Here is a 12,735-nt window from a genome sequence, read left to right on the forward strand (position 1 = left end):
TATTTTTTTGGGGGTCGCGCCAATTTTTTTTTTGGGGGGGGGGTTGGGGACAAATTTTTGGGGACAATTTTTGGGTCGTACCAATTTTTGGGGGGACAATTTTGGGGGGGGGACAAATTTTGGGTCGTGCCAAATTTTTTTTTGGGGGGGGGGGGGGTTGGGGACAATTTTTTGGGGACAATTTTTTGGGTTTGGGACATTTTTAGGGGGGAGGGGAAGGAATTTTTGGGTCGTGCCAAATTTTTTTTTTTAGGGGGGGTTTGGGGACAAAATTTGGGGTTTGTGCCAATTTTGGGGGCGTGACTTTTCTATTTTATTTTTATTTTTAATTTTAATTTTTATTTTTATTTTTTATTTTTATTTTTTAATTTTATTTTTATTTTTTATTTTTATTTTTAATTTTATTTTTATTTTATTCATTATTTTTATTTCAATTTTTAATTTCATTTTCATTTTGAGTGGTTTTTAATTTATTTTTATTTCTATTTTTGGTCTTGTTTTTATTTCTATTTTTATTGTAATTAATTTTATTTTTTATTTTATATTTGATTTTATTTCACTTTATTTTATTTTATTTGACTTTATTTTATTTGACTTGATTTTATTTTACTTTATATTTTTATTTTATTTTATTTTATTTTTGACATTTCATATTTTATTTTATTTTACTTTATTTCCTTTTAATTTACTTTATTTCATTTTATTTTAATTTATTTTACTTTATTTTTTATTAAATTTAATTTATATTTATATTTTTATTTTTATATTTAATTTCTATTTTAATTTTAATTTATTTCACTTTATTTTGCTTTATTTTACCTTCTTTATTTTATTTTATTTTATTTTATTTTTTAATTTATATTTTATTTTACTTTATTTCATTTTATTCTTTATTTTATATTTTATTTCATTTTATTTTACTTTATTTTTCTTTTATTTTATTTCATTTTATTTTATTTTATTTTATTTTTTATTTCATATTTTTTATTTTACTTTATTTTATTTATTTTATTTTATTTTACTTTATTATTCTATTCTATTTTCCTTCAGTTTATTTTCCTTTATTTTATTTTATTTTATTTTATTTTATTTTAATTTTTTACTTCACATTTTATTTTCTTTATTTCATTTTATTTTATTTTACTTTATTTTATTCTATTCTATTTTATTTTACTTTATTCTATTTTATTTTCCCTTTATTTATTCAATTCAATTTAATTTAATTTAATTTAATTTAATTCAATTCAATTTCAATTTTTGGGACACAAAATTTGAACTTTCAACTTTTATTTTATTTTATTTTATTTTATTTCATTTCATTTTATTTTATTTTATTTTAATTTTCCTTTTCCCTCCCCCAGCCGCCAAAAAAGAGGCGAAAAAAGAGAAAAAAGAGAAAAAAGAGGAGAAAAAAGAAGAAAAAAAAGAAGAAAAAAAAGAAGAGAAAAAAGAGGAAAAAAAATCGGAAAATGAACAAAGGAGGGGGAGGGGCCGGCGGAGCCCCCCAAAGGTGGGGGAGGGGAAAATCGGGAATTTGGGGGGAAAATTTGGGGGAAAATTTGGGATTTTGGGGGAATTTTTTGGGGGAATTTTTTGGGATTTTTTGGGATTTTTTAGAGGAATTTTTGGGGATTTTGGGGAAATTTTGGGGATTTTTTGGAGATTTTTCGGGGATTTATTGGGATTTTTAGAGGAATTTTTGGGGAATTTTTGGGAATTTTTTGGGGATTTTTTTTGTTTTTGGAGGGAACATTTTGGGGATTTTTTGGGGAATTTTTCGGGGATTTTTTGGGATTTTTTGGAAATTTTTGGGAAATTTTTTGTGAATTTTTTGGGGATTTTTGGGGATTTTTTTTGAATATTTGGATGAAATTTTGGGAATTTTGGGGGGATTGTTTGGGGAATTTTTGGGGATTTTTTGGGGGAATTTTGCAGGAATTTTTGGGATTTTTGGGGGTTTTTTGGAGGAAATTTTGGGGGATTTTTTTGAGATTTTTTCGGGGATTTATTGGGATTTTTTAGAGGAATTTTCGGGAATTTTTTTTGAAATTTTGGGGATTTTGGGGGGATTTTTTGGGGAATTTTTCGAGGATTTATTGGGATTTTTGGGGAATTTTTTTGGGAATTTATTGGAATTTTGGGGGAATTTTGGGAATTTTTTGGGATTTTTTGGGGATTTTTTTGGAATTTTGGGGATTTTTTGGGGGGATTTTGGGGGATTTTTTCAGGAATTTTTGGGGAAAATTTAGGGATTTTTGGGGGGACTTTTTTGGGGTTTTTTGGGAGGAATTTTTAGTTTTTTGGGGGGGAAATCTGGGGAATTTTGGGGATTTTTGGGGGGATTTTTGGGGATTTTTTTGAGGAATTTTTGGGGATTTTTGGAGATTTTTGGGGGAATTTTTGGGGATTTTTTAGAGGAATTTTCGGAAATTTTGGGGGAAATTTTGGGCTTTTTGGGGGGGATTTTGGGAATTTTGGGGGAAATTTTGGTTTTTGGTTTTTTTTTTTGGGGGGGGGTGGGGGAGGGGCCATCCCCATTTTTGGGGTCTCCCCTCTGACCGCCCCTCCCCCCTCCCCAAATTCTCTTGCAGAGCCCAAGGACGATCTGGGTGAGTTCGGGCCTTTCATTCTTATTCTTTTATTTCTTTTTTTTATTTCATTTTTTTAATTTTAATTTCTTTTATTTCAAAAATTTTTTTATATTTTTTATTTTTATTTTTTATTTTTATTTTTTTTGTTTTATTTTTTTATTTCTATTTTTAATTTTTATGTTTATTTTTTATTTTTTTAATTTGAATTTTCATTTTCATTTTCATTTTTTCATTTTTCTTTTTTTTATTTCTTTTTAATTTCTGTTTATTTTTCAATTTTAATTTTTAATTTTTTATTTTCATTTTTTAATTTCTCTTTTTAATTTGTGTTTATGATTTTATTTATTTTTTCTAATTTTTTTATTTCTGTTTTTAATTCCTATGTTTATTTTTTATTTTTTATTTTTTTAATTTTAATTTGAATTTTCATTTTTATTTTTTCATTTTTCTTTTTTTATTTCTTTTTAATTTCTGTTTCTTTTTCAATTTTAATTTTAATTTTAATTTTTAAATTTTTTTTATTTCTCTTTTTAATTTCTGTGTTTATGATTTTATTTATTTTTTCCAATTTTTTTATTTCTATTTTTAATTTCTATGATTATTTTTTATTTTTTAATTTGAATTTTTTTAATTTTTATTTTCATTTTCATTTTTTAATTTTTTATTTTATTTTAAATTTTTTATTTCTTAGAATTTTTTTAATTTTTATTTTTACTTTTATTTTTGTATTTTTATTTTAATTTTTAAAATTTTTATTTCTTTTTTAATTGCAAAATTTTTTTGTTATTTTTTTAATTTTTTATTTTAATGTTTTTATTTCTCTTCTTAATTTCCATGTTTATGCTTTTATTTATTTTTTCTATTTTTTAATTTCTATTTTTAATTTCTATGTTTATATTTTTATTTTTTAATTTTAATTTTTATTTCCATTTCTTAATTTTTATTTTTTTATTTTAAAAATTTTTTTCGAGTTATTTTTATTTTTATTTTTTTATTTTTTTTAATTTTAAAACATTTTTTATTTTTTTTAATTTCTATTTTTAATTTCTTTTTTATTTTCTAATTTTTATTTTCTATTTTTATTTTATTTTTATTTTTATTTTAAAATTTCATTTATTTCTATTTTTATTTTTTTTTCTATTCTTTTATCTTTATTTTTTACTTCAATTTTTATTTTTATTTTTTTTTTTTTAATTTTAATTTTAATTTTATTTTCATTTTAATTTTCATTTTATTTTCATTTTCTTTTAATTTTAATTTTAATTTTTATTTTATTTTATTTTCATTTTCATTTTATTTTCATTTTCATTTTATTTTTATTTCAATTTTATTTTAATTTTATTTTCACTTTCATTTAATTTTATTTTTATTTTATTTTAATTTCATTTCATTTTCTTTTCATTTTAATTTTATTTTCATTTTCATTTTCATTTTATTTTAATTTTAATTTTTTTCATTTTCATTTTCATTTTGTTTTTATTTTTATTTTATTTTCATTTTCATTTTATTTTCATTTTAATTTTCATTTCATTTCATTTTAATTTTCATTTTATTTTAATTTTATTTTCATTTTCATTTTCATTTCCTTTTAATTTTATTTTCATTTTATTTTCATTTTATTTTCATTTCATTTTCATTTTACTTTAATTTCATTTTAATTTCATTTTATTTTCATTTTAATTTCAATTTTAATTTTATTTTCATTTCATTTGCATTTTATTTTAATTTTATTTTTATTTTATTTTAATTTCATTTTCATTTTCATTTTATTTTCATTTTCATTTTATTTTAATTTTATTTTCATTTAATTTTAATTTTAATTTTATTTTATTTTAATTTCATTTTATTTTAATTTTATTTTAATTTTCATTTCATTTCATTTTCATTTTCATTTCTTTTAATTTTACTTTCATTTTAATTTTCATTTTATTTTAATTTCATTTCCTTTTAATTTTATTTTCATTTTATTTTCATTTTATTTTCATTTCATTTGCATTTTATTTTAATTTTATTTTCATTTTATTTTAATTTTCATTTTATTTTAATTTTATTTTAATTTTAATTTTCATTCCCCCTCCCCTCCCCCCCCGGGCTCGTTTCCCCTCCCCCATTTTGGGGAGGGGTCTCTGAGCCGCCCCTCCCCCCCCAGACGAGCTCAACCCCCCCGAGCCGCGAGACCCCGAGGGGCTCTTCGTGACCAAACCCCAGAACGTGCTGGTGGAGAGCGGTGGGAACTGGGGGGACTGGGGGGGACTGGGGGGACTGGGGGGACTGGGGGGAAACTGGGGGGAAACTGGGGGGAACTGGGGGGACTGGGGGGAAACTGGGGGGACTGGGATGGACTGGGAGGGACTGGGGGGACTGGGGGGAACTGGGGGACTGGGGGGACTGGGGGGACTGGGGGGACTGGGGGAACTGGGGGGGACTGGGGAGGGACTGGGGGGACTGGGGGAACTGGGAGGGAACTGGGGGGACTGGGGGAACTGGGAGGGAACTGGGAGGGAACTGGGGGGGACTGGGGGGACTGGGGGGAAACTGGGGGGACTGGGGGGGACTGGGGGAACTGGGGGAACTGGGGGGGACTGGGGGGACTGGGGGGAAACTGGGGGGACTGGGGGGGACTGGGGGGACTGGGGGAACTGGGGGGGACTGGGGGGACTGGGGGGAAACTGGGGGGACTGGGGGGGACTGGGGGGACTGGGGGGACTGGGGGGGACTGGGGGGACTGGGGGGAAACTGGGGGGACTGGGGGGGACTGGGGGGGGGGGGATTTGGGGGGGATTTGGGGGAACTGGGAGGGACTGGGGGGGGACTGGGAGGGAACTGGGGGGGACTGGGGGGGACTGGGAGGGGACTGGGGGGACTGGGGGAACTGGGGGGAACTGGGAGGGACTGGGAGGGACTGGGGGGATTTAGGGTGAATTTTGGGGGGATTCTGGGGGGATTTGAGGGGATTTTGGGGGATTATGGGGGATTTGGGGGGAATTTGGGGGGATTTTGGGGGGAATTGGGGGAACTGGGAGGGAACTGGGAGGGACTGGGAGGGACTGGGAGGGAACTGGGAAGGGTCCTGGGGGGATTTGGGGGGGATTTTGGGGGATTTGGGGGGAACTGGGGAGGGACTGCGATGGACTGGGATGGACTGGGGGGGACTGGGGGGGAACTGGGAAGGGTCCTGGGGGGATTTTGGGTGAATTTTGGGGGGATTTTGGGGGGAATGGGGGACTGGGGGGACTGGGGGGACTGGGGGGACTGGGAGGGAACTGGGGGGACTGGGGGGGACTGGGAGGGAACTGGAGGGGATTTGGGGGGAACTGGGGGGACTGGGGGGACTGGGGGGACTGGGGGGGACTGGGGGAACTGGGGAAAACTGGGGGGACTGGGGGGGACTGGGAGGGAACTGGGGGGAAACTGGGGGGGATTTGGGGGGATTTGGGAGGGGATTTTGGGGGGTTTTGGGGGGTCCTCGGGGGGATTTTGGGAGAATTTGGGGGATTTGGGGGAGGTTTTGGGGGGATTTGGGGGAACTGGGAGGGACTGGGAGGGACTGGGGGGGACTGGGAGGGGTCCTGGGGGGATTTTGGGTGAATTTTGGGGGGATTTTGGGGGGTCCTGGGGGAGATTTTTGGGGAACTGGGAGGGGACTGGGGGAACTGGGAGGGACTGGGGGGGATTTGGGGTCTCAGTGTCCCCCCTGAACTGGGATTTACTGGGAGGCACTGGGAGATTTTTGGGGCGATTTTTGAGGGGATTTTTGGGGTAAAATTTTCGGGATTTTTGGGTTAAAATTTGGGGATTTTGGGGGATTTTTTGGGGGGGTCCCGATTGAATTTTTGGGGGGTCCCCAGGGGGGGATTTGGGGGTCTCAGTGTCCCCCCTGAACTGGGATTTACTGGGAGGCACTGGGAGATTTTGGGGCGATTTTTGTGAATTTGGGGCCATTTTTGAGGGAATTTTTGGGGTCGAACTTTCGGGATTTTTGGGTTAAAATTTTGGGATTTTGGAGAATTTTTTGGGGGGGTCCCGATTGAATTTTTGGGGGTCCCCATTGGGGGGGATTTGGGGGTCTCAGTGTCCCCCCTGAACTGGGATTTACTGGGAGGCACTGGGAGATTTTGGGGCGATTTTTGAGGGGATTTTTGGGGGTAGAACTTTCGGGATTTTTGGGTTAAAATTTGGGGATTTTGGGGGATTTTTTGGGGGGTCCCGATTGAATTTTTGGGGGGTCCCCAGGGGGGTGACGTGCTGGTGGTGGCCCGCGTGGACGGCTCGCAGCTCCCAGTTAAACCCAGTATCAAGTGGTTCAAGGGCAAATGGCTCGAACTGGGAGCCAAGAGCGGAGCTCGGTTCCAGTTCAGGGAGAGCTGCGAGAAAGAGAGCAAGGTGGGAACTGGGACAAACTGGGACAAACTGGGAGGGACTGGGAGGGACTGGGAGGGGAGTGGGAGGGACTGGATGGACTGGGATAAGACTGGAGGGACTGGGAGGGGAGTGGGAGGGACTGGGATGGACTGGATAAGACTGGGATAAAGTGGGAGGGACTGGGATAAACTGGGAGGGGATTGGGAGGGGATTGGGAGGGAACTGGGAGGGACTGGGATAAACTGGGAGGGACTGGGGGGGACTGGGAGGGGATTGGGGGGGACTGGGATAAACTGGGATGGGACTGGGATAAAGTGGGATAAAGTGGGAGGGACTGGGAGGGACTGGGAGTGGATTGGGGGGAACTGGGATGGACTGGGAAGGACTGGGAGGGAACTGGGATAAACTGGGAGGGACTGGGAAGGGATTGGGAGGGGATTGGGTGGGACTGGGATGGACTGGGAGACGATTGGGAGGGACTGGGAAGGACTAGGATGGAACTGGGATGGACTGGGAGGGACTGGGAGGGACTGGGATGGACTGGGATGGGATTGGGATAAACTGGGATGGACTGGCATAAACTGGGATAAACTGGGAGGGACTGGGATAGACTGGGATAAACTGGGAGGGGATTGGGTGGGACTGGGATGGACTGGGAGGGACTGGAATAAACTGGGAGGGGATTGGGATAAACTGGGATGAACTGGGATAAACTGGGAGGGGTCTCTGCTGCCACCTTCGTGTCCTGGTGGGTCTCACCTGTCCCCAGGTGTTCACGGTCTCACCTGTCCCCAATGTCCCCAATGCCCCCAATGTCCCCAATGTCCCCAATGCCCCCAATGTCCCCAATGCCCCACCTGCCCCTGTGTGCCCTCACCTGTCCCAGGTGTTCTCACCTGTCCATGTCTCACCTGTCCACCATGTCTCACCTGTCCCAGGTGTTCTCACCTGTCCTGTCTCACCTGTCCATATCTCACCTTTCCCAGGTGTTCTCACCTGTCCTCACCTGTCCATGTCTCACCTGTCCATGTCTCACCTGTCCCAGGTGTTCTCACCTGTCCATGTCTCACCTGTCCATGTCTCACCTGTCCATGTCTCACCTGTCCGTGTCTCACCTGTCCATATCTCACCTATCCCAGGTGTTCTCACCTGTCTCACCTGTCCCATATCTCACCTGTCCCAGGTGTTCTCACCTGTCCTGTCTCACCTGCCCAGGTGTACACGTTCGAGCTGGCCATCTCCAAGGTGGCCCCCGGGGACAGGGGCGATTATCGCTGTGAGGTCACGGCCAAGGACAAGAAGGACAGCTGCTCATTCAACATCGATGTGGAGGGTAGGTACCCCCAAAAAACACACCTGGGCACCCCAAAACACACCTGGGGAACCCCAAAAACACACCTGGGGAACCCCAAAACACACCTGGGCTGCTCATTCAACATCGATGTGGAGGGTAGGTACCCCCAAAAAACACCCCAAAAACACACCTGGGCACCCCAAAACACACCTGGGGAACCCCAAAACACACCTGGGCTGCTCATTCAACATCGATGTGGAGGGTAGGTACCCCAAAAAACACACCTGGCACCCCAAAACACACCTGGGCACCCCAAAACACACCTGGGCTGCTCATTCAACATCGATGTGGAGGGTAGGTACCCCAAAAACACACCTGGGCACCCCAAAACACACCTGGGGAACCCCAAAACACACCTGGGCACCCTAAAACACACCTGGGGAACCCCAAAACACACCTGGGCACCCTAAAACACACCTGGGCTGCTCATTCAACATCGATGTGGAGGGTGGGTACCCCAAAAAACACCCCAAAAACACACCTGGGCACCCCAAAACACACCTGGGCTGCTCATTCAACATCGATGTGGAGGGTAGGTACCCCAAAAAACACACCTGGGCACCCCAAAACACACCTGGGGAACCCCAAAACACACCTGGGCACCCTAAAACACACCTGGGGAACCCCAAAACACACACTGGGCACCCCAAAACACACCTGGGCTGCTCATTCAACATCGATGTGGAGGGTAGGTACCCCAAAAAACACACCTGGGCACCCTAAAACACACCTGGGCTGCTCATTCAACATCGATGTGGAGGGTGGGTACCCCAAAAAACACCCCAGAAACACACCTGGGCACCCAAAACACACCTGGGGACCCTAAAACACACCTGGGCACCCTAAAAAACACCTGGGGAACCCCAAAAGTCACCTGGGGAACACAAAAATCACACCTGGGGACCCCAACATTCACCTGGGGACCCCAAAATCCACCCAGGACACCCCAAAACCCCCCAGGGACCCCTCCAGGGACCCCAATTTTGGGGGGATTTTGGGGGGGATTTGGGGATATTTGGGGGGATTTTGGGGGGAATTTTTGGGGGATTTTTGGGGTCTCACTCCCCTCCCCCCCCCCAGCCGGACGCCCCTCGGGGTCGGAGAATTTGCTCCAGGCCTTCAAGAGAACGTGAGTGAGGGGGGACCCCTCCCCAAAATAACCCCAAAAAACACCCCCGGGACCCCCAAAACAACCCCGGGACCCCCCAAAAACACCCCCGGGGACCCCCAAAAACAGCCCCGGGACCCCAAAAACACCCCCGGGACCCCCAAAAACACCCCCGGGACCCCAAAAACAACCCCGGGACCCCCAAAAACACCCAGGGAACCCCAAAAACAACCCCGGGACCCCCAAAAACAGCCCCGGGACCCCAAAAAACACCCGAGGGACCCCAAAAAACACCCCGGGACCCCAAAAATACCCCCAGGACCCTCAAAAACACCCCCAGGAACCCCAAAAACAACCCCAGGAACCCCCAAAACACCCCCGGGAACCCCAAAAACACCCCGGGACCCCCAAAAACCTCCCTGGGAACCCCAAACACAACCCCGGGACCCCCAAAACAACCCCAGGAACCCCAAAAATCCCCCCAGGATCCCAAAATCAACCCCGGGACCCCCAAAATCACCCCCGGGACCCCAAAAAACACCCCCAGGGACCCCAAAAACAACCCCGGGACCCCAAAAATCCCCCCAGGATCCCAAAAACAACCCCAGGAACCCCAAAATCACCCGAGGGACCCCAAAAATCACCCAGGGAACCCCAAAAATCCCCCCAGGATCCCAAAATCAACCCCAGGGACCCCAAAAACAGCCCCGGGACCCCCAAAAATCTCCCCGGGACCCCCAAAACCTCCCTGGGACCCCAAAAATCCCCCCAGGATCCCAAAAACCACCCCAGGGACCCCAAAATTATCCCCTAAATTGGGGACCCCCAAGGCAACGGGAAAACCCCAAAATCCCCCCAAAATCCCCCCCAAAAAATCCCAAAATCCCCCCAAAATTGCCATAAATTGCCCAAAATCCCCCTAAAATCCCCCAAATCCCCCCAAAAAATCCCAAAATCCAAAATTCTCCCCCAAATCCTCCAAAATCCCCCAAAAATCGTCCAAAATCCCCCAAAATTGCCCAAAATCCCCCCAAATTCTCCCCGACTCCCCCCCAAAATCCTGCAAAATCCCCCAAAAAATTCCAAAATCGCCCCAAAATCCCCCAAAATTCCCCCAAAACCCCCCAAAAAATCCCAAAATCGCCCCAAAATCCCGCAGGGACGACTCCAAGGATGAGACGGCCGAGGAGCTCGACTTCAGCGGGCTCCTGAAAAAGAGGTGGGGAGGAAGAGGAGGAGGAGGAGGAAGGGCAGGGGAGGAGGAGGAGGAGGAGGAAGAGCAGGGGAGGAGAAGAGGAGGAGGAGGAGGAGGAGGAGGAGGAGGAGGAGGAGGAGGAGGAGGAGGAGGAGGAGGAGGAAGGGCAGGGGAGGAGGAGGAGGAGGAGGAAGAGGAGGAGGAGGAAGGGCAGGGGAGGAGGAGGAGGAGGAAGAGGAGGAGGAGGAGGAGGAGGAGGAGGGGGAGGAAGAGCAGGGGAGGAGGAGGAGGAGGAGGAAGGGCAGGGGGAGGAAGAGAAGAAGGAGGAAGAGGAAGATGAAGAGGAGGAGGAGAAGGAGGAGGAGGGGGAGGAGGAAGGGCAGGGGGAGGAGGAGGAAGATGAAGAGGAAGAGGAGAAGGAGGAGGAGGGGGAAGAGGAAGGGCAGGGGGAGGAGGAGAAGGAGGAAGATGAAGAGGAAGAGGAGAAGGAGGAAGAGCAGGGAGGAAGAGGAGGAGGAGGAGAAGAACAGGGGGAGCAGGAGGAGGACAGAGATGGGATGAAGATGAGGATGATGATGATGATGATGATGATGATGATGATGATGATGAGGATGAGGATGACTTTGGGATGAAGATCACGAGGATGACAATGGGGAATGAGGATGAGGAGGATGAGGATGGGATGAAGATGAGGATGATGACGATGATGGGATGAGGATGACTTTGGGATGATGATGATGATGATGATGATGATGATGATGATGATGAAGGTCAGGATGGGGATAGGACGAAGGTGAGAATGAGGATGATGAGGATGGGATGAGGATGATGGGATGAAGATGAGGATGAGGATGAAGATGACAATGAGAATGGAATGAAAATGGGGTGGGATGAAGAGGAGGATGATGATGATGACGGATGAAGATGAGGATAGAATGACGATGAAGGTGAGGATGAGGATGGGAACGGGATGGAATGAAGATGATGATGAGGATGATGATGAAGATGGGGATGATCATGACAATGAAGAAGATGATGATGGGATGACAATGACAATGGGAATGATGATGAAGGTGATGATGACGATGACAATGACAATGATGACAATGACGATTACAATGATGACAATGACGATGATGATGACGATGATGAAGATGACAATGATGAAGATGACAATGATGAAGATGACAATGATGATGATGACGATGATGATGACAATGATGATGATGATGATGATGATGATGATGACGATGCTCAGGGAGGAGCAGGCCGAGGAGGTGAGGAAGAAGAAGAAGGACGATGAAGAGGGGATGGGATGACAATGACAATGATGATGACGATGACAATGATGACGATGATGATGGTGACAATGACAATGATGATGATGATGATGACGATGATGGTGACAATGACAATGATGATGATGATGATGATGATGACGATGATGAAGATGACGATGATGATGCTCAGGGAGGAGCAGGCCGAGGAGGTGAGGAAGAAGAAGGACGATGAAGAGGGGATGGGGATGACAATGATGACAATGATGACAATGATGACGATTACAATGATGACAATGATGATGACTGTGATGATGACGATGATGATGATGATGATGACAATGATGATGATGATGATGATGATGATGATGGTGACGATGATGATGATGACAATGATGATGACAATGATGACAATGACGATGACAATGACGATGACAACGATGACGATGATGATGACGATGATGAAGATGACGATGATGATGATGCTCAGGGAGGAGCAGGCCGAGGAGGTGAGGAAGAAGAAGAAGGACGATGAAGAGGGGATGGGATGACAATGACGATGACAATGATGACGATGACAATGATGATGATGATGATGTTGATGATGAAGATGACGATGATGACGATGCTCAGGGAGGAGCAGGCCGAGGAGGTGAGGAAGAAGAAGAAGGACGATGAAGAGGACACCATCCCGCCCGAGATCTGGGAGCTGCTCAAGGGCGTCACCAAGAAGAGCGAGTACGAGCGCATCGCCTTCCAGTACGGCATCACCGACCTGCGCGGCATGCTCAAACGGCTCAAGAAAATCAAGGTGGAGCCCAAGAAGAGCGAAGGTGGGTCTGGGGAAA

The 12,735-nt window shown here is 43.1% G+C and overlaps 1 protein-coding gene across 1 annotated transcript in view; it reads left to right on the top strand.

Annotated features, from left to right (window-relative positions):
• The window catches only part of LOC148220679 (myosin-binding protein C, fast-type-like), a 58,217-nt gene that overhangs the window by 2,504 nt on the left and 42,978 nt on the right, over positions 1–12,735 (top strand). The window contains 7 exon segments of the mRNA XM_088154842.1: positions 1,362–1,429; positions 4,725–4,817; positions 6,825–6,974; positions 8,169–8,286; positions 9,388–9,436; positions 10,575–10,634; positions 12,521–12,720. Of these exon segments, the coding sequence (XP_088010968.1) occupies positions 1,362–1,429; positions 4,725–4,817; positions 6,825–6,974; positions 8,169–8,286; positions 9,388–9,436; positions 10,575–10,634; positions 12,521–12,720 (738 nt within the window).

The sequence above is a fragment of the Sturnus vulgaris genome, chromosome 32, assembly GCF_052056855.1.
Source record: "Sturnus vulgaris isolate bStuVul1 chromosome 32, bStuVul1.hap1, whole genome shotgun sequence".
Classification (NCBI taxonomy): Eukaryota; Metazoa; Chordata; class Aves; order Passeriformes; family Sturnidae; genus Sturnus; species Sturnus vulgaris.